We start from the raw sequence: 23,635 nt of genomic DNA on the forward strand, positions 1-23,635 counted from the left end.
TACACCTCTTAAGGTCAAAAGCTCATCTCCTTTAGCACACAGCAAAACACCTTCTAGTCCTCCCAAGAAGACAGCAAATGTTTTCTTTTAATACAACTTCACATGGCCAGACACAGACTGATGATGTCAGTGAAATAATATGGTAATTAAGTTGTTGCAGGTACCTCTGTGTTACACATACCTCCATCTGGCTGTAAAATAAATAAATTAATAAACGGAAGGGTTGAGACTTCCCCCTTCCACAGGGACATGATCACTTGCCACTCTCTCCAGCTGCTACCTCCCAAGATACAAACAGAAGCACAAGAAAACGTATCTGTCAGAAAGCACCAGTATGACAAGATCCACTGCAAATGCACCTTCTGCTCTTGCCGTTAGTTCCCCTTGAATCTATCACCTTAACATGACATCGTAGTATGGTCTGAAGTACCTCTTACAACATAGATTCTCATCAAACTGTTGTAATCAAACAAGTATCAGAATAAATTTCATTTCCTATCTTCTTCCTACCTACACTGACTCAAGTAGTATTTTGTTCCAGGAAGCGTCCCAGGGAGCTTTGCAACACCAAGGAGAGAAATGGGATTTGTCACAAGAAAAAGAAGATAAAAGTTTGATGAAAAGTCTAAACTCTGTCTACATCTGCCTCTGACCTTACTTACCTGATGAATAAATGAAACAAATGTGATGGCAGTTAATCTAGTTATTTTGACCGCTCTCAGAGCAGAAGCCTATAGTATCAGCTCATACAACCCACCACAATTATGGTAGGTATAAAAAAACTCTGCTTACCTTTCATCCCAAACTTAGAGTGTCTTCCAAACTTCAGAATAATGAGCATTATTACTAAGCCAGTGCACACCAGTGCTGCAATCCCCACCACAACATACACCTAAAAAAAGAGGACACAAACAGATCTGCTTGTTTTGTTCTCATGAACTACCTTCAAAGACATTCAGCATACATTCAGATTAACCCAATTAGGTAAAGAGATTCATTTCAACTTGGAAACATTTGCACTCAGATCAAAGAGTACAGAAAACAGCCACTTGTTGAGGTTTCTTCTATCCTGCAGAGAACAGAGATTCAGACACCTCTGAGAACTTTTTCAACATCCTAGACACTCAAGACAAGTGGGAGGTAGTGCACATCAACCCCTTCCCTTCCAGCAGAGTGGCATGTTATAAGAAAACACTTAAGAAAAGCACATAGGAAAAAAAAAATTACTGTGAGGGTGGTTGAACACTGGTACAGATTTCCAGGAGTGGCTGTGGAGTCTCCAACCCTGGAGATAGCAAAACCAGAACAGACAAACCCTGAGCAATCATGCTGGCCCCGCTTTAAGCAGGGAGGACTGGACCAGAAGATTTCCAAAGGTCCCTTCCAACCTTCAGCCATTCAATGATTCTATTATCAGACAAGGCAAGACTGTCTGGGATCCTCCTGACTTTTTAGCACAGTGTCCCAACTCAACAGTCTGATCTCTGGTTCATGAATGCACACGCTCTCCACTGCCTGCTGCTTTACGAGTGACTGATGCAGAGAGGCTGCAATATCGACCAGGCTGACCACCCACTACCGGTTTCCAACAATTCAGTTCAGGAGAGCATGAGAGGCCAGGCAGCAAAGGAGGAGGTCTACCAATTCAGCTACTTATACTAAACAAAATTACAAGCAATTTTAATTGGACTGAAAAGTGATTCGCTCTTTCAAAAAATGGGAGGAGGACAAGAGTGGGGAGCCTTGAGTTTCTTTTTTCCTTTTCTTCTGAGTTTTGATCACAACACAGTAATACCTCTGGTGTTCTGGTAGCTCAGGGTCCTGCTACAATCTCCACAGTTTTGAAAGTTGTATAGCCAGAAAGTCCGCCAAGACTACAGATCAGGAAACAATGTATATACTTACAGTGATGCTATCTTCATTCTCTTTGTTGGAAACATCCGTAGAAGTGATTTGATTACTGTTATTCGTGGTGTCTCCAAGATCATTAGGCGTGGTTTCATACTCTTAGGAAATGAAAAAAGGTTGCTTTTATAATTTTGTAACCTTAGAAGGGAAAGGGTTGTCTTTATTATTTCTGCTCTGTATGATGGCAAGGCCACTAACAACTCTCAGGATTCTGAGCTCTTTGGAAACAATACATAATTGCTAATGTAGCTGGAACATTTGGGGGGGGATCCCTGTGGCAGATAATCGAACAAGTGTGTTGTGACTGACAAACCTGAGAAGAGATCTACACCATGATGTGTACCTCTACTGGAAAAACTAGTTAAATAAGAACTCCACCCAAAAAGCTATTTTTATGTGTTTCTGACTTCCCATTAAAAATGAAAGACTGCCCTCTACACTGAACTTCTCCAGCCTTGTATTCAGCCAAATATAGGACAGTCTTAGAAATTAGCCTGGGGACTCCTGTTTAGCTGAGAAGAACTTGGCAGACGGGTTTTTAGAGAGTTTATTACTATCAAATGTGAAATAGCTGTTTTTCTTTGTTTAGAAAAAGAAAATACTGTTGTGTGCACAGAGGTCACAGTTTAGCATCATAAACTGTCATACAGGTAAACCTTTAAAACATTAAGTGCCTGAGATGGTATGAAGAAATTTGATTTATCAAAATAACTCCACTGACAGGTCTGCAGGGGTGAATGCAGAACTATTCCATCAAAAGAATGAACATGGCTTAATTATTTGTAATTATTTAAAAACGAAACAGACATTTACAGTCCACGATTTCCTGTCAAAATTATTCAAATTAGATAGAATTAAATAGTGTACATAAGAACTTGGAGAAACATACATTAAAATAAAGTTTTAAATTGCATATATTTTATGATTACATCTGGAAATATACATAACATTTCAATTTTATGACTGTAATGTGTGCAGATGAAAGAAACAAACAAGGGCAATAACTGTATCTATTATCACCTCCAGCACTGTAATTTAAATTTGCAATTAACTGCATATTTCTTTCCACATTTCGATTAAAATCAGTGCCATAAGCCTACAGATGAAATTCTAACTGTGAATCTGAAAAAGCGGAGTGCAGAGGCATAGCTCTCACTAACTGCTGAGGCAGGAACTCTTCTGACTGCAGAGCTGCTGCTGAGCAAGGTCAGCAAGGGCATGCGCCTCGGTAGAGTTATCTTCTTTGGCTCCCAAGGCCAGTTTGGAGAGCTCAGCTGGCAATGCTAGCAACAAGCTGCACTGGGCTTTTGATCTTCATGCATGCATGAACACATCTGTCTTCCCCAAAGCACTCAGCAGGCTGCAGATTTTCTGGTATATGAAGCTACGCAGCTACCTCTAGCACTAGTGCTACAATCAGTACAGTCAGGTTGTCTAATCAGCTCATATACTCTACTTTGGCTCTACACCATGCATGTCGAAGAACAGGTCTTTTTCAAGCCAAAACACATATTAGGTATAGAGAGCTTTCATGAGAAACAAAATCTAATTTCCTGGTCTTTCACCATTTGAATTCTCTGACTCAGCACTGCATCTCTATGCCTATAGCTTCATATGCAGTGAGGTCAGAACAGTAGCAAGTGGCAAACAAACAGCACAAACCCTGCCTGAACAGCTCACCTGCACAAGCAGCCTGGACTATCAGACAAGGTGCTATGCAGACTGTTCGCCACCATGAATACATGCTTTGCCACAGCAAAGGAGAAGACTTCTGCTTCATTCATGTGCAGGCAGAGCCCATTTTATAACAAGTATCTCAGCCTACAAGATCGAGCTTCCTTTACAACTAGTTGGGAAAATCTTCACAAAAATAGTTTTGACTAACCCTACATCTATTGTAGCTTTATAAGACCAATATATAAAATAAATATTTAGAGTCTTTGCTGCTCTGGTTCTGTAATACAAACTTTCAAGAGGGAAATTTTTTGCTCTTAATTTTACCGGTAAATAGCGGTGGGCAAAAGCCGATGCTATTTACACTTCTGTTTATGCTCGTGTCTGTACCAAGCTACTGGAAATCACACCCTAAAGGACTAATGAGAACTATGCAGAGTGTTTCAGGTCTGGTCTGTAAATTCTCTGAATGCACTTTTATATTAAAAAGGGAAAGAGCTAAAGTAGGCCACGTCAGGACTCTGGTGATGCATTGCCATTCCCCACTGTGTAACTGTGAAGTGCTTGCATTTGAACTACTGCCAGGTCTTCAAAGACTCTTGAAATGGGTGAGCCAGGCAAGGAAAACATGCGCAACAGCTATCCAGCCAAAACCAGGTGATTCTGAGTTAAAACAAATTCCTGTTCATTTCACTATGAAATCCTGACATAGACACTGAGCACTCTGATACAGACAGGGTCACACCTCTTGACTCATGCTACGTGGGACTCGTATCGCTTCAGGGCCAGGTTCTCCAGTGCTGCATACCTTGCACAGCCACCTGTGACTACACCAACTGCAGTGAATTGCAGCTGAGGCAGAGCAGTATTTTGCAGTCACTTCACAAACAAGCTGCATGGCGGCTGGGATACAGGCAAGAGCACAGTCACACCAGCACCTGTGTGTCACTCTGCACAGTCTTCTGGGGGGGCTGGCTCATATGGGTCATGTTGTCTCTCTCATGTTCATAATCATGTTAGAAGAAGCAGCATGGGACAAAGATGTGAACTCAGAGCCAAAGAAGCTGGCTTTGCATTTGATTTCCTGCTCAGTCCCTGATGAGTTGCTTTCTTTCTCTCAGTTACTTCACAGACAGGGCCAGGACATCCTCCCCTCTCTGCCTTTTCTGAAAGGTGCTGCAGAGGTGAGCTGGAGGCACTTGCGACAGCTCCACACTTGGGGCAGGCAGTGCCCTGTGCAGCCAGGACTCCCTCGGAAAACATGACATCATGCAGCCTGCTGCGACCTCATCAGTTCTTCTGTTTCCTGTTGCATACTCAAAACACTTAACAGAAAATGTTTGGAAATCACCTCACATGGAGCGCAGTTCACAGAAAGTCAATCCACAAGGGACAGACCAAACCCAGTTACAAAGGGCTTTGCTCTGCACAGAGGGGTAATCAAGGCCAGGGTCCCCTGCTCTCTGTTGCCTCCATCTCCTTGCAGCTCCCATTGACTTTACCCATAGTCAACAGACTGACACACACACAGCTAGTGCCAGTGCCCAGCAAGATCAAATCCGCTGCCGTTGCCTTTACCCTAGGCACATTTGCAACATGATTTAGCACAGGGCTGTGAAAAACGCATTTTAAAGGAAGGACCTGGGGGGGGGGGGGGGGGGGGAGGATGGGGGGCAGTGCCTTAAATCTTCCTTCCAACATAATCTAAATTGTGGGTAACACATTAGCATAGAGTGGTCTGAAAAAAAGTAATGAAAACCACTGTCTCTGGGGACGGGAACCTCATCATCCCAAGGGTCCCACTGTCAGCCACTGTCATGCAGTGGTTCTCCATAGAAGTGTAGCAGTTCCTAGGCTTTCCAGCTGGCCTCATTTATTCACCTCACTAACTGGACTTGTGAATTTGGAATAATTAGGGAAACACTCTGGACTACAAAGTGTTTCTCAAAGCAAGCACTGAGTCACTGAAGCAAAGATCAAAGACAGCAGTTTCAAACACTGGAAAGAAAAGACAGGAATAAAAAGGAAGGCTGCTTTCATCAGGACTAGGTCTTGCAGGCTGTGATCCACTAGCGCAGCTCAAAGTGCACATCTCAGCAGAAACCTACCCAAGTCAACTGAAGCACAGCACTCACATGGTTAAAGCCATACACAGGCATCAGGACCTTGATAAACAGCTCAGAATCAAAATCTTCATGCATACAGCTTATATAATACAACACATAAGAAACTGAGCAAACCGTCACCACCTTCCCCCCCCAAAAAAAAGCATTTGGAAAGGGAGGGAGGGAAGGCTATCCTTTAGTATTTCTAAACACTTAAAGCCAAATTGATGCTTCAATTGCACATTTGCTAAAGTTTAATGACATGGAATGGAATCAAAGCAATAACATTTAAATCAGCTTAAGGAAACTTGAGTCATAGGCCATTTCATCCAAATAAAAAGTACTCCAAACAAGATTGAGCTTCTGCTGGAAGCTAAAGGGTGTTTTGTACATTGGTTAGGATGGACTTTCCTACTCGCCAGAAGTATTATGTAAAACTAACCAGCTGCTTTTCATTTTGCAGCTTCTATTCTAGTGCACACTGGCTTTCACTAGGTGCAGACCAAAACATTTCGCCTAACTAAAAAGCTAATGTGAACACTGTGTCATCAAATCTTCTGGCACACACTCAGATATCACTGAGTTGATGGTCTGCTTATGCAAGAGAGATTAAGGGAAGGTACAAATGAGCGGACAGAGCAAAATAAATTGCCTACAGGAAAACTTACTTGTGCCAACCTCATTTTTAAGTGGGATTTAGGGGTACATTTGTGGAGGCAAAACAAGTATGGAATCATCCCTGAAAAAATAAATTAAGTTATATAAGGAGAATTCACGAACTCTCTCTTCTCCAAGAAATGACTCCAAAAGGTTCAGGAAATCTCATGCCTGTGAGCTACATTAGACAGATGTCATCCTACAGGATCAACTGCAACCATTTGTAGCAGTGGATTTATGCTTCTCCTAATGTGAATCAAAAGCAGCAGAGTAAGTAAAATGTCATATTTTGCTCATGTATTTTAAATAACATAAGGCAGGAGAAGAACCAAAAATACAAGGTACCTTTCAGAATTGTGTTCTAATATGTGTCATTTCAGTTTAACTGAGCCTGATATTCAATCTTTTAATGGTTTCAGTTCCTTCATTTCTATCATTAAAAGAAAAGAAAAAGGAAAACAAATATATACCATAAACGTCTGGATCCACAATTGGGCCACTACCTGCACATGGAGAAGAGAAAAAAAAAAAAAAAAAGAAAAAGGTTTGTAAACAGATTGATAGATTGCAAATGCTGCAAGAGTGAGTTTCTTTAGGATTTCTTTTAAGAGTTGACATGTTATTTGCAACAACAATGATCAGTACCTACACAAATGCAAAGCAACATCAACATATTGCAGTACCTGTTTATGAGATTACATTTACGACCATTTTAGAGCTATCACAAAGGTTAGCATTTTGCTTCATATGAAACAGCTAATGCACAGGGCACTAGCTCTGGCAATGGCAGGCTTATTTCCCAACTGGGCAAAACTCTGCTGTCCACTGTTAACGTACACCTGGAATAAATGCAACAATTAACTATTGTTTTTGAAAAATCAATGGTAAAACTCTCCTGGACCATACACCTATGTAGACTAAGCAGACTTCAGTGAGCATTTTAACAATCACTGACTTTTACCTGGTCAAAAAATTTTGCTGTTAAATGACTGTGAGAGCAAACCAGTTTAGCTGTGGCCTGACAAATTAAGGGTGAGAGGTAGCAATGACCTAAGCAGCACCATTTCATTCACTCTGTAAAAGGATGCTTCCAAGAAGACAGCTGCACAGCTGATACACAGACAGACCTCTTACCAAAAGAGTCAGATGTCTCAGAAGCCAGCCTTTACACAAGCAAATGAATACCCGTCTAGTCTACACTTTTCTAAATTTTACTAGTTCCAGTTTGCAGCTTTTTCTAATTACTGCACATATGTAATGCTGAGCACATATGTGAGTATAATGCACAGTAAGCCCACTGAAATTAGCGTACTATTAGACTGTTCACGCTCTGAAACGTACTTGTGTTGTATTTCAACATACCCGTTCCTTCTGGTCTATAATGTATTTATAGCATAGCTTATGTATTAGGCTCCTAATAATCTCTTCCTTACTTTTATTCTTTCTTTTTGTTGGTTTAGAAATAAAATTAACAGATAGTTAAAAACTCTAAAGATGAATCAAACTTCAAAAAGCATAATTCTATTTATAGTACTTTAGAGTAAATCCATAGCAGTGCCATTACACTGGCATCAAGCCACTGTGAAGTATGACCAGAACCACTGTTTCTGTTTATGACAACAGCATGATAATCTGTGCTGAAAATACTAGAGTTGCAAACCTATCTGCAGAATGGCAGCAGATAATTAGGTTTATTTTTAAATGCATCTGAAGATATTCTAATATCCAGAGATATAGGTTAATAGACCCCATGAGAACTGTCATGTCAATCTGCAGAAATAAATAACAAGTGAAGAAAGCTTGTACTATCTGTCCTCAAGCAACTTCTGACCAGGGTTTTCACTCCATAAAAATTCATGGATTCACTTTGTCCAGTATAAAACATTCATCTGCTGAAAAACAGTATTTACCTTCTGTAATCTGAAGGGATAAAAAACAACAAAAAAATTTCCCAATTATTCCTGAGTTAAATGGCAACATTTTGTTATTGTTTACTGAAACTGGAATAAAGTAATCAGATCAGTGTAATCCCTAACTCCTGCCAGGGATATAAACTATGAAGTTATCAACTCTGTTCAAATACTCTCTATATAACTAAATACCTCACTTCAAATAAAGTTGCAAAAATCAAGATGCTGGATGAAATCAAAATTTCTATTTAACATTCCCTACAGAAAAACGTATCTACTCAGTAATCAAAACATCGGTTGAAGTTATTTTAACATTAAACTTCATCACAGTAATTTTCACATTTACACACAATGATTTTTAAGGCAAGCACAGAACAGCATTGTTGTTTTGGTCCCTGTTAGAACAGGTTGTTGTGTAAATAAACTATTAAGAGACTTATTCACTCATCTTTATAAACTACATCAACTACACTTGATTTACTTAATTCTTTCTTTATAAAGTTGACATTTTCAGAATAAAGCATCAACAAAAGACTCAATCCAAAAACATACTTCTGCAAAACAGCCCCATGTTCTTATGCTACACAAGCAAGATGCTACTTCTAAGGCATATTTAACATATTCTTTTACTTTGACAAGACACTATGTGACTTGGATTCCTTCAGCCGAATTTCAAAATAGAGATGGTAGATGAATAAGCTTAATTAAAAATACTTATTATTGGTAAAAATCTCTCCAGCATTCATTAGCTGTTTCGGATCAACTGTGAGAACAGCCTCCAGAATAAACATGAACATTTCTTCCTTACTGTTTGCTGCAGTGTAGTCTCAAATAAAGTCATCATCAGCAAGAATGGCTTCATAGGAATCCAAGAACTTTAGCAGATTAAAGTTTGGTAAAAATCTAGCTAAAAGAATAGGAAATTTATCCTTCCAGGCCTTCGTATTTAAAACAAAGTCTTAATATTAAAACAAAGTCTTAATTTACAACATTAACTGTGTTGTCATTAACTCAATCCAAATCCCACTGTACTACGTGCTTTCGTCTCCTTCATCCTCAGACCAGTGAAAAATGTTCTGCAAGTAGCATGCTGGAGGTTGAGAGCATCTTAGCACAAACCATGTCTTCATCATGTCTGATACAACTTTAGAAGTGGAGTATTACATTGCTGATGGGAGAACATGCAGACTTAGTTGTATATAATTTAGATAGACATATGGATTATAGGTGAGGGTGTGGCTTTTTTAAATTTTCTTTTGTTTTTACCTTCAAAGCATTTGCCCATAAGTGATGCAATAACCAGAGAACAAATTTAAAGCTCAGTGAGTATACCCCACCCCATGAAACATCGGGGCTGGTATGTAATTCAGTCATGAAGGCATTGAAATGAACATAATACCAGGGCGTGGGCCTTAATCTTTATGCTTCATTTTACAATATGTGGGCCAAAAGAAGAAACTACACAGTAACGACAGCACTGAAAAAGCCTTTTAAGGGTTTGAAAAGGCCTGACAGTGCTTTAAATAGTAATAGTTTAAAACAAAAATTGTAATACAGTGCACAGAGGATTCTAGTTTTTTAACATTTGCTTTTATGCCAGCTTCAGTGGAGAAGACAATAGTGTTATGACGTTTTCTAAAGCTCTATACCATTTCTTATAGGAAAAAAATAACAACAGTATTGAGGAGGCTAAGCAGATAAACAGTTTCCCCTGTTGTTAAGTTTTAAGACTGGTTTGGTTGCATCCACTATGCATGAACTGATTTCCAATGCAGATATATCCTGTCTATACACAGTCCAGTCTCCTCTATACTCTTTTTGTGAAGCTTAATCCACCACAGAGCCTGGGAAATGCTTAAAAAACACAGCATACGCTATCTTGGGAGAGTTATGAGTATAAAGAGGATGGAACAAATAAATAATGCTGTCTTTCTAATTTGAAGGATACCTACAGTTCTATTTACTGTTTTAAAAGACCACAACTGGGAAATTTTCAGTGTACAGGGGAGAAGCATAAAGGAAAAACAGAACAGTAAAAGGGATTTGGGTGAAAGACAAAAAACGATAAACTCACCCAAATGTATTAGAGGAACTGTTACTCTGTTAAGAAAATCAAGCCAGGTTTGTATTAAATAATCAGGGTGTAAGATAACTTCCATTGTACACAGAACATCTATGAGGTGAACTGTTTTACTGAACTGTGACAATGCAGTATTAGAGGATCCCAGTAGCTGAAACCATGGCTTGTTTCTGTAATGAGTATTTAAGAATGAACTCCAGAGAAAAAAGAGGAGAGGAGCACTAAGGACAGCAGGAGTAAATAAAGCCTGGCTGTATCAGCTCTTCACCTTCTTTAAAGGGTGGGAAAGCAAAAGACCTGCCATCTCTCTCCCCACAGAAGAAAAAGCTGATACGGAAAAAATACAGACCATATTTTTACTGTCTGTAGCCTGCAATGCAGGAGAGAGAATTTAAATATTCACTTTTTTTTCTGCCATGTAACAGTTGCACTGCACATTGCTGTTTCAAAAAAGAAGGCTATTTATATCCCATGGCTAAAAAGCCAAAGGTACACATATGCTCATATTTTCAGATATGACTGTGCAATTATTTGTGCAAAAACATGTCTTTATTTTCACTCCAGTTGTGCAAGGTCTGCTCAGAGTTTTTTCCACATACACCAATGTATTTACATGTATGCCTTCTGAATCTTACAGTCACTTCACATACGGTTTTGAAGACATGGGAAAAGATCAAACCACAGTGAACATCAACTGCTTACAGCAGTCCCTGCAGTTCAGTGAGTTACTCCACCTTGAGCCTGCTCATACAGCATTTAGGAAGGCTGAGGCGGAGCCTTTAGAGCAACTGAAGATGCGTATATTTCAGAGCAACCATCTTGAGCATGGCTATTCCTAGGCATGTAGGTGCCCAATCTCCACCAAAATGAATGGGAATTGGACATCAAAATGCCTGTGAAGACCTGAGACCTTGTCCATCCTGCCTCTGGGTTACTTGTTTTCCCTCCAGCTCCCTCTGGTGTCCTAAACAACATATCATCATCAACTCACCGGACTGCACTACTGATTTTTCAACAAGGCACTAGATGCCCGTCTTGGATACACTGCCTAGGTGCATTCATATACAGTGCAGAAAACTTACAGAGGTGAATTGGCACTCAGTGCTTTCCAGGATCAGAACACAGGCTTGAGAAAACACTTCAGAAACAGCAACCTTTTACTAGCCTTAGCTGTCACTGAGTATGGTTACTCAAAGGGAAGATTTATAGAGCACTAGCAAGGCCTCCCTTGAGAAGGAATAAACAAGAAGAAAATGTTCAAGAAAAACACTACTTTAATCTTGAAGACATTAATTCAGAAAGGAAAAAAAAAAGTATATAAAAAGCTTTCTCCAAAATAGTTAAACTGGCCAGGAGCACTGTCTCCACAGCCTCATCAATTTGCAGTTGCTAACATACAAAAAAACCACCTGTACTCACCATCTCCAGGCACTGACATGAAATGAGCATCAACCCGTTTTTCATCCTCTCCGTACTCATTCCTTGCCAGTAAGGTATAAGCACCATTATTCAGGTGGGTAGGATTGTCCAGCTGAAGGCAGCCATGGTATTCACTTTGATTGATAACATGTATTTTAGTACAGATGTATTCAGACTCATTCAGTATAGCCCCTTCATAGAACCACTGCAATGTGGGCTTAGGGTTCCCTTTCACAGTGAATGGAATACACCAGTGGTGGTCCGGAGTTGGAGATTCAATAAATGTGATATTTGGTGCAACTATATTGAAAAAAAGAGTGAAGAACATCAGAATATTCTGAACATATTTTTCCTCCCTTCCCTTCCTTCCCGCAGAGTTATCAGGAAAGTATTTTTCATTCATCAGTACAAAAGCACGTTATCAGTAGGAATGATACCTATTTGGAGAATACCCACACAGGAACCGACCTGTTCTGCCTAGGGTACTATGCTCACAGCTGAAACGAAGCCATTCTTTAGAAAGAAACAAAACAAACTAGTTTCAGACAAAGACTGAACACCTGTGAAATCACATCACCTTTAAGGTGTGGGACATTCAGTTACTGGATCACTGAGAAGGGAGAGTGACTCATTTTAGCTTTACTCTGCTGAAAAAATGGTGCAGAGGAGTACTGAAGGAACACAACAGTATTGAAAATATTTAAAAGTTGGTCAAAACCAAGTAGTACTGGAAATATATTCAGCTAGGAAACCAAACTTTCAGATTATATTCTTTATAGAATCAAAGACAGAACAGATTATTTAATTCCCTGGATTCTTCTGTCAGGGAAAGACAATTTTCTACTCTACATTTTCTCATTCTTTGTTCAAACCTGCAAAATGCCTCCAGTTTACAAACTTGTTCTGTTTCCCTCAGGAGATTATTCCAACACCTTGCCCATTATTTCTCTATTGGGAAACTTTCCTTGATATTTATTCTTAACTGCATCCAATTTTATCTAGTTATATGCCCTTTTATCACTCATAACAGTGTCAAACTCAGAATCTCATTTACACTGTTCAATTCTGGTTTATGTCCCTTCCCATAGCTATTACATATCAAATTTCAACCTACAAACCTACATCTACAGTGATCTTTCTGGTTTACTCAGTCAAGAGCCGATGAACAAAGTTTGCCATCCACAAAGCATTCCATTCCCATCTTCAATTAAACAGAGGGTTGCAACTTGTGAAAACATGCTGTCTAGCTCGCATAAAACAAATTCAGACTGGAGCTTAGATCTAAGAAGCCAGTGCCTCTACACTCTATGTCCCTTCCCCTCCTTCCTTGGTCCTGACAAATAAGTATATTATTCAAAGCTACGACAAATAAATTTACATCTGGCAGTACAAATGTTGCAAGTGTGTTATTTTTTGAATAAAGCCGTTGCTGCTTTAGATAGTAAGAACGTAAACATTTGTAATCTCTTATAATTAATCCTACAAGCCTTTTGATGCATTTGCACTTCTTAATTCCCAGGACAGTGTATGTGTACATGCACACCATTACAAGTCTTCCCACACTGACAGTGCCATTGAGTGTTTTGAGTTTCATTTGTTTACTTATAGATTGTTCTAACTGGAAGATAAAGCATTCAGAAATACACTTTTTGCAGAACGCAGGGCTGAAAAAGATAAATACAACTGCTGGTTGGACTACTCCCAGCATTAACTGCAGTAGATAGTTCCCATGACTTAAGGGGTTTGTTTCAACAACCTGCATGCCCAAAAAATATTTGTCCCCAAAACAGTGCTGCCAATGCAGTTTGGCCGTGGGAGCTGTATGGAGGCCTGTGTACGTACAGAATACCGTGAGCTCAGCAGAGGCTTGGTCCTCTCCCACAATGTTCTCTGCTACACAGGAAATCCACAGTCCACTGTCCATGGATGAAACGTTCTTTATGGTTAGCGAGGCAGGGTTCTTACTTGTGTCACTCTACAATTGATTAGAAAAACACGTATGTGTCAACTGCAGCATAAAGAACAAGGAAGAGGCAGGGAATCATTGGCCAGAGCTAAGTGGCATTTTACATTTTCCCTTCCTTTTAGCTGTATCAATCCACAATTAATCAAAGCCTTACTTTAGTGTCTTATCCGAACAGCATAAAACACCTACAAAACTAATTGTAACTGTCAGTGGTAGTGGATTCAAAGCTCCAAAAGTCCTGCTACAAACACTGCACTCAACCATTTTTCTGTCCTGTCACTTTTTGCCTTTTTATTAAACACTTCTTCCCCTCTACACAAATGCTTTTTTCTCTACCCATACCCTTGCTCATCCCTCTCTTCCACTTCATGACTGATTTCTATGCTCTATCTCTGCCCTCCTTGAACTCTTCCTTTCCTTCTATGTTCTGCTCAATACTTGCTTTACTCTTCCTTTTGTCTTTTTCCTTTACACTTACACTTGACATCTCTTCCACTGCTGCCTTCTGAGCTCTACTGTACCTTGACAACAGTGTGTCTTCTCCCTCCTCCTTAGCCAAATTTCTCTTGAAAGCTTCTTCTCATTTCCACAAGAAATTACACACCTTCTACTACCTAAGCTACTGCCCAAATACTGCTTTATGTGTTTAAGTACAGGCTAATTAAGGTAAGAATGATGATTCTTGGAAATCTTGATTCTTATGATTCTTAGCAAGTTCAGTGACCATTTACAGCCTTAAATGCCATATGAATATACAGCTATGCAACACTGAATAAAGAAAATAGGGCTGAATTACCGGAAAAAAAAAAAAAAAAAAAAAAGCAAAGACCCTCATTTTCTTAAATCAGGACCTTCATATGATCTCCAAGTAATTACTATTTCCATATTTGAATTTTCATAAAATGCAAGACTATTTTCTTAAATAGGAAAGAAACCAATACACATTCAGAAAATAAACAATAATTAGGATCATTTTTAAAAACTACTTTTGAGGTACTTTTCTTACTGTACACATACACTTCAGTGCTGCACAGAACACAAACAAGTAACACACTGCATCTGTAAAACCACAGTGACTTTCAGTGGCAAACAATGGGGACATGTGGGAACACTCCTCCATACAGTCCTGTGCAACCAGAATTTTGAACCTCGCGATGACGCCTCAACTCCACTGAAGTTAAAGGTCCCTTTGATTTCAGTGTGACACTAGGGGAGGTGAATGGTAAAGCAAACACCGCATTACACATTTCTCTATATACAACTGCTGGGTCAAGCACTGGCTGGATGGACGGTCCCAGAGAGTGGTGGTCAATGGAGCTAAGTCCAGCTGGCGGCCGGTCACAAGTGGTGTTCCTCAGGGCTAGGTGTTAGGACCATTTCTGTTCAACATCTTTATTGATGATCTTGATAAGGACATAGAGTGTATCATCAGTAAGTTCGCAGATGACACCAAGTTAAGCGGGAGTGTTGATCTGCATGAGGATAGGGAGGCTCTACAGAGAGACTTGGATAGATTGGATCGGTGGGCCAACGTCAACAGGATGAGCTTCAACAAGGCCAAGTGCCAGGTCCTGCACTTGGGCCACAACAACGCCATGCATGGCTACAGGCTTGAGGAGGTGTGGCTGGAGAGCTCTCTGGAAGAAAAGGATCTGGGGGTTCTAATTGACAAGCAGCTGAACATGAACCAGCAGTGTGCCCAGGTGGCCAAGAAAGCCAACGGCATCCTGGCTTGTATTAGAAATAGTGTGACCAGCAGAAGTAGGGAGGTGATAGTCCCCCTGTACTCTGCACTGGTGAGGCCACACCTGGAGTATTGTGTCCAGTTTTGGGCACCTCAATACGAGAGAGATATCAAGGTGCTGGAGCGAGTGTAGAGGAGGGCAACGAAGCTGGTGAAGGGCCTGGAGAATAAATCCTATGCGGAGTGATTGAAGGAGCTGGGACTGTTTAGCTTGAGGAAGAGAAGGCTGAGGGGAGACCTCATCACTCTCTACACCTACCTGAAAGGACATTGTAGAGAGGTTGGTGCTGGTCTCTTCTCACAGGTAATTAGCAATAGAACAAGAGGGAATGGCTTTAAACTGCAACAGGGGAGGTTTAGACTGGACATTAGGAAAAAATTTTTCACAGAGAGAGTGGTCAGACAGTGGAATAGGCTGCCCAGGGAGGTGGTGGAGTCACCATCCCTGGATGTGTTTAAGGGTCGTTTGGATGAGATGTTGGGGGATATGGTGTAGGGGAGAACTTTGCAGAGTAGGGCTGATGGTTGGACTCAATGATCTCAAAGGTCTTTTTGAACCCAAATGATTCTGTGAACTCTCAGAGGTGAGACTGAAAGCAGATGGGCTCAATTACAGGCTCAGGGCTGAAATCTAGAACAAGAAAAATCTAACCAACATCAATCAGATTATACATCAGCATACAAACTGAGTGCATTCAGTTAGCTTTGCAAGACTAGAGTTTAGTTTTAATCTTTGTTAATGTCTCTCTTTGTAAAACATGAAAGAGAGAAAGCAGGGAAAAGCAGCATAGGAGGTGAAGAAAAGGGAGGCAGACACTCAGATATGGAAGTAAGAGAAAGGAAACCAAAAAAAATACTCACAGAAAAGGGAAGGACAGCTGTGAATGGCAAATGAGGTTTAAAAGGCACTCCTTCTTCTGCTACTGAAAAGATTACTGTGTTCCACAGCTAAGGCTGTAGCTAACCTGTACTGCCTCTCTGACATCTCCAGATGAAGTTATGCCAGGACAGAATATTTCTGGAAACCTTGAAGCAAACTGACCATGGCATTTCAAAGATAGGAGGGTTAAAAAATGAGGTGATCTCACTTTTTGAACAGCATCCCACATTTGTTTTAGCTCATAACTCAATAAAAAAAAAAAACAGAAAGAGTACAACTTGGCATAGGTTCCCCAAACGGTTTTAATTTCTTGTTCTCGATGATGACTGATGCCTTTGGTTAGTTTTACAGATTAGGGAAGATTTTAAAAATAAAAATAGATCTCTGCAGAGCTCTTACTTATGAAAGCTGAAAGACAAGCAAGTCAAATTCTATACAGGCTCAACATAATGACCTCAAGGAAGAAAGTACAAACATTATAAGACCCCAGAGGTCCTGCCTCTTCCACACTGCAGAAAGTTTTGGAAGTACACATCCCCCACTTTGTACAGACCAGGACACTTAAGGCAGTCTGCACCATCATGAATATAGACAAGCCAGTGCCATAAAATTGTAAATAACAGAGGGTCTTGCCCGCTGTGTAAATAACGGCAATTTAAGAGGTCAGCAGCTGCGTGTTGAAGATCTGCTTATATGCCTTCTCCTTATCAACACTTCCATCAGAAAGAACTTCATCATTCTATCTCTAGTGTGCACACAATCGAAAGTAGGGACAGAGAACACAAAGATCTCAGAAAAAACAATTACCCTGCCTAGATGATTTTATTGAGGTAACAACTTCATACTTCATTTTAAAAAAGCCATTCTTTTCAGTAAAACCTTCACTTCTATTTCCAAGGCTTCCTGCTGTTGCTTTGTTTGTTGAAGAAAAAACTAAAGAAGCCACAAAATATTTACAACCAAATTCCATCACACCAAGCTTTTGGCATGAAAATACAATAAAATTAGAGACACAAAGTGTTTTTCATGGTTAGGGTAGATTAGACATTCTCTGTATGCAGGTATCAGTGATAATAAGAAAGCCCTCATTTCAGTATCTTGATTCACCACATTATTTCCAAAACTTTACAGTACTCTCATTTACAAGTGAACATCCAAAAACCAGAGTGCAAATCAGCATCAGGAGTGAATGTCTGCCATTCTCCAAAAGCACTGTGGCAGTCACCCTGAATTTAAAATAACTGGAAAATAAATGTAACCCCACCATTAATTTTTTATTTAGCTTTTTAATAAAAAGTTAAGTAAAGATGGACATGAACCTTCATTCCATCCTTCAGGAGGTACCTCCTGTCTCTGACTTGTCATGTATTTGAATATGAAACTTACCTCGTGGTTTGAAACAAGATTAGTGAGCACCCAGGACACATTAGGGGGTGGCCTGCCAGTAGTATCACAGTACAATGTGATGCTCTTTCCTTCCACCACAGTGATGTTGTAATTGCTTAAGTTTGCTGAGGGCAAGTCTACAATAGAAACAACAACAACAAAAAAACCCCTCATGCATTTGTATTTGACAGAAATAGACACTGCTCAATTCTAAGCAAGCTGTATAAATGCAAGCAAAAAGATTGCTAAATCAGATATTCAATGTGGTAAGTTACTATTCAGTCAGGGAGTAAAAACAGCATCTTTGGAAATGTATAACTACAATCTTTAGGCTGCTACGTAACATTTTTCTGTGATTCCTCTGCTTCACATCCTAAGAAAATATTACTGCATGTGGAAATACATTCATCTAATTATATAGGGAAATGTTTCAGGTGAGCAAACAAAAGTTATCCTAACTTTAGTTTTTAACTTCAAAATGAAAAAAAAGCCTTCCCTTATTCTTTAAAACAGGAAATTTAATCTGTCTCTTTGTAACAGCTGCAAAGCAACCTCTATTTTCCACAAACTGACACTGTGGTATTCCCACTGTTCTCCACACTAACAGGAAAATCCTGTTAGCTCCCAGTATCACACAAGACTGCAGCCCTTCCTCTCACGCAGAGAGACAGCTCACAGAAAGCAAGGCAAAACCTAGATCTTAAGTACTAAGTGAGGGAAACAGCACTGAACAGATCAAACCAGGAGAGAAAGGACAGAAGAGAGGGTTAGCAACTGCACAGATCTGCTATCGAAGGCACCTCAGCAGACTTCGCTCTTGCCCTCAGGAAACCAGAAAAGCAGTGAGATGGTACCACTCACCAGGAAACAACCCCAGACTTTGCAAGAATCAGGACTCCCCCGCCATCTCACAGAACTATAAATCCCTCTGTATCTCATTCTTCAGCACCCAAAGCATTGGGAGCTTCCCAAAGAGTAAATTTATGCTGAATGCTTACAGAAACACAAGGAATTATAGACTGACCCTCTTCAAAAATAATGCCAGCAGCAACTTCAGGCACAGAGGACCTCACATTTCATGTTTATTTACATAGCAAACAGTTACACAACATGCTAGTGTCATGGTTTAACCCCAGCCAGCAACTAAACACCACATAGCCACTTGCTCACTCCCTCCAGTGGGATGGGGTCGAGAAAATTGGAAGGCTAAAAGTGAGAAAACTCATGGGTTGAGATAAAGACAGTTTAATAAGTAAAGCAAATGCGTGCAAGCAAAGCAAAACAAGGGATTCATTCACCACTTCCCCATTGGCAGGCAGGTGTTCAGCCATCTCCAGGAAAGCAGGGCTCCATCACACGTAATGGTTACTTGGGAAGACAAACACCATCACTCTGAATGTCTCCCCACTTCCTCCTTCTTCCCCCAACTTTATATGCTGAGCATGATGTCATATGGTCTGGGATATCCCTTGGGTCAGCTGGGGTCAGCTGTCCTGGCTGTGTCCGCTCCCAACTTTTTCTGCACCCCCAGCCTACTCGCTGGTGGGGTGGTGAGAGGAGCAGAAGAGGCCTTGACTCTGTGCAAGCACTGCTCAGCATTAATGAAACACCCCTGTGTTATCAACGCTGTTTTCAGCACAAATCCAAACATAGCTCCATACTAGCTACTATGAAGAAAATTAACTCTATCCCAACCAAAACCAGTACATTCTCCACCCCTTATTCGATAATGTCATGCTCAGGTCCCACACTATCCAATACATTCTCATTAACCACCATTCCCTTCCCATCCTTTGATAGAATACACAGATATCATTCCCTCAGTCTATGGACCATGCCTGTAAAATATCCATAAAATGTCCACAAATGTCCACAAAATGTCCACTGAGTTCATTTAGTCCATGACTTTGGGCTCCATCTGTTATGGTGGTAACTCAGGACAAGAGAGATGGTGTGTTGCACAGAGTTATTATCCTCTATCCTTTCTACTGCTAGAAATACCATATCTTTCTTAAAAGATACTGTACCATTATTTGGAGCTGCTACACTCTGCAAAAAGCCTTGGCCTCCTTTATGAGGCATTTCTCATCAACTGTTCCAGGCAAGTTTTACTTGCAATTTATCACCTCAAATAATCAAGCTTATCTACTGTGCTGGATATATATGTATGATTTTGCAATGACTTTTCTTTTTCTGAACTAATGGTTCTCCTTTTTTTTGGTTGTTTTGTTTTTAGTTAAGAGTACAGTAGTTTCATCATGGACTTGCAGGTATACAAGTTTAACAGAGACTCTTCTGCTTATGTAAAACATCCCATACAAACAATTAACCATCAAATCAGTGTGGACAGATTAGTATGTTTGCTAGAACTTCAATAGAAGCTATATGTATTGGAAATCTCCCTTTACATTTAATTAGTTCAATAAGAATTAAATGAGATGAAGTAATACAAAGAGAAGACAAATAATTTTCCAGGCAATGCTTTCCTGCCTAATAAGATTTGAAGATCAGCACAAGTATACAATAACTGCTTAGGCAATTCTCCCAGTGCTTTAAGTAGTGCTGTAATATGATTCCTATTATAGGCATCATGGATTTCTTCTATTATGTTCACTTATAAATCATATGTTGAAGTTTATTGAGACAGAGCTGGACAGTTTGTATGCCTTGATGCAGTAATCTGTTAGTGAAGGTATCCATCTGCTCTCACCTGATGTGAATTCAAATCTCAGCAGTGTCTGTCAACTAGACGAGCAGGAAATGAAACTAATCTTAGGGCACATTTGGATATTAATTATGCTGGTTAGGGAACAAGGAGAGAAGTAATGAGATCATTTACTTTACAAAGGTACACTTCCACACCACCTCGGAAAACCATTCCAACTACTCTTGCCAGACCTGAATGTGCAAAGAGATTAAAGCCCCCCACTTCTTCCTGGTCCCAGCATTTGGGACAAGGTCTGTATGACACATCAGAGTTTCACTGTGCAAGCCTGTACAGTTCCTACTAACACATCATTTCACATGAAAACTCTCATGTAAGCAAAAATAAAAAAAACTTTGGTCCCTTAGAGCCCTCCTTTAATAGCTGTTAAGTTCTAAGACAAGTTCTTCCTGCAGTGTGTTTATTTACAGGATAGGCAACTGAAGTTTCATTCATCTGGTACTGGTTCTGATTCCCCCACACAATTAGATCTAGTGCTGTTTATTCGCAAAACTCTGCACATGTCATACTGATGTGGTATCTCTGAGGGAAACAGCTACATCACGCTTTTACCCTGCCAGAGGTTATAAAATAACAGTCATTATTCTGTAGATTCCTAAAGTTACACTAAAAACCAGCTGCAAGATCTGGCAGAAAACATTGAAGAAAAAAAGTTAGAATAGAACAGAACAGAATAGATCACATTATTGTGTGTGTCTACTTTTACGCCCTTCCCAACTCATAAGAGGTGGGTGAGAAACATATACAAGAATTGCCTTGGGATTCAATTTTTCTGGTTGGGTAACCTGAGTTAGTGAACTTTAACCACAAGGTCATTTTGGCTTTTATTTCCAGTGGCACCCAGATTGCTCCACAGCAGAATATACACTAGTTGAGAAGTGGCTCTGTTTGGAAAAAGCAGACAGTAGCCTGAGACCTGGTATTTAGAAAATGTGAAACACTGGATTTACCAATAAAACTAAGCAGCAAAATCTGTACTAAAAATAACTGTATTTAAAAAACCACCATGCACCCTAACAGACTCATGTTCTCAATATGTATGCTCAGTGTAGTGAGACCATTTACAGGAGTCAGTAGCATTTTGACACCTACACAACTACAAAGATATCCAACCATGCTGCATTTACTCCTGACTCAATTTGGTTACAGTGTTTTAGATGACTATGGCTTCTGTTGATACATATGTACATTTTAAAGGACTTTGTATACAGTAATTGATACAATAGAGAACAGGTTCAAACACTTTTGTATACTGCTGGAATAGTAAGTTTAGACGGTAGCATAAAAGCCATGCAAGGTAGACATGACATCATCTTTCCACAAGTCTCATCTTGATATCTGTCAGACAGAGATTACCCTGTGCCCCAAAGCTGGAAACGCAGTATCTCTTTCAAACTTTGATAGCATTAATTATTATAATTCTGGATATCAGTAATAACCCTGCTAGCATCCAATTTCTTTTTTAAATCTGCTATATCCTTGGCCTTAATAGCCTTCTGCAGCAATGAGTTTCACAGGCATACTGTCCAGGCCATATACAAGAGCCATTCCCTTTTACCAGTTCTGAAATTTGTTTGTGACGTTAAACTCATTGAGGGCTCTCCTGTTCTGAGGGGACAGAGAAAAGAGTTTCTGAATGATCTTCTTAAGACCACTCTGGTTTATTTCATTTTCTCACGTCTCTCCTCTTCTCAATAAACTATCCAAAGCTTTTCAACCTCTACAAAAATGGGGGGACAGAAACTGCTACTGAGAGTTTTAAACTCTGAAGTAGAGAGTTATGCAGTTCAACAGATGAAGGCGTACACTCAAATCATGTGTTTTATTATGTATGGGTGTATAAAAGCTACATTATTTCACCACACACAGAATATCTTTTCTCATACCCAAATTGGTAACACTTTATTCCTGAGAACAGGCAGGTCTGGATTAGAATAAGCAGTCACTTTCCCCATCCCAGCACAACTGGACACAGCAGAAAAACCAGAGGAACTCATTTATGTCAGCCGAGTCTCTCCAAATATCATCTCATGCTTTAGAAGGAACAAACCCTCCTTTAAGCAGGGGTAGGGGGCGGCGGGGGGGGGGGGAGCTATTTACCTTCACAGACCATCATTAGTGCAAACCCATGGCCCGAGGCCATCAGACAGTGGAACTGTCAAGCATCACTATGGAATGACTCATATCTTTGCTGTGCACAGCTGGGACTTCAGCAATCACAAAACCAAATACTCTGGATGAAATTTTCAAAGGTTACTACAGCATTTGGCGACACAACTGCCAATGGAAAGTAATAAAAAGAATGTACCTAAATTCCTAGAGGGCGTTCAGAGTCTTTATGCCGCTACTTACTACTTCCTACAGAAAACTTACACTTGCCTTGGTAGACCCAGACTGTCACTAAGCGTCAAATGAAGGCTATGACCTAATTAAGAAATAACAGTACTAATAAAACTCTGTAGTCTGTAACTCAACTCTCAGCACCAAGTTAATACTCTAGCCAGAATACTACAGCAGCTTTTAGAAGAAAAAGGTCTTAAGCAAGGAGAATGGAATCCATCATTAAACCCAAGTTCACTGGTTAACTATCTTCACAGTTACAAATTTTTTTACAATATTATTTCCACACTAACTTTTTCAGCTTCAACTTTCACCTTTCAGTTCTGGGATTTGTTCAGCTGTTCAAAAACCTTGACCAAAAAATTCTCTCAATACTGTCAGTTAGCTTCACTAATATCTAAGAAATTACATGATGAAGAAATGAGCACCTGAGAGAATACCACAAATCCAATATCCATTCATTTACGCCATCCTTTGCATGCTAAGCCTCTGATTTTCATCGCCCTGTTGACAAACTCCCAGGAGTCTAGATATGATGCAGTGTCACTAAATGGGTTTTCAGTATGGCCCATGACATCTCTTTTTTGCTTGGCACATTTTTGGAGGTCAACCTGTTCTGTGATAAGAACAAGGAATCACCAAGAAAAGATTGACAGTTTTTTTCTCAAAAGTAGCCACCTGTATCTGAAGTTTAATAAGGTCATTTTAATCCTTACCTGAAATCCTTAATCATCTTTTTAATAAATATATCAGACCCAGAATGATTAAATTAATACTGAGCCAGCAACTATCTATCAACTGAACCATGTAAAGGCAGACTACCAGAACCACTGATTTATAA

General features: G+C 39.9%; 1 protein-coding gene across 6 annotated transcripts in view; it reads right to left on the bottom strand.

Moving 5' to 3' along the window:
* Positions 1–23,635, bottom strand: part of NTRK2 (neurotrophic receptor tyrosine kinase 2) — a 209,187-nt gene that overhangs the window by 148,194 nt on the left and 37,358 nt on the right. For all 6 annotated transcript variants that reach the window (XM_074812059.1, XM_074812064.1, XM_074812060.1 and 3 more), the window contains exons 6-11: positions 17,730–17,866; positions 13,596–13,728; positions 11,754–12,053; positions 6,815–6,847; positions 1,906–2,006; positions 793–892 (exon numbers count right to left, since the gene is read on the bottom strand). In XM_074812059.1, the coding sequence (XP_074668160.1) occupies positions 793–892; positions 1,906–2,006; positions 6,815–6,847; positions 11,754–12,053; positions 13,596–13,728; positions 17,730–17,866 (804 nt within the window). The remainder of the gene's footprint in view (positions 1–792; positions 893–1,905; positions 2,007–6,814; positions 6,848–11,753; positions 12,054–13,595; positions 13,729–17,729; positions 17,867–23,635) is intronic.

Source organism: Strix aluco, chromosome Z (assembly GCF_031877795.1).
Source record: "Strix aluco isolate bStrAlu1 chromosome Z, bStrAlu1.hap1, whole genome shotgun sequence".
NCBI classification, from domain to species: Eukaryota; Metazoa; Chordata; class Aves; order Strigiformes; family Strigidae; genus Strix; species Strix aluco.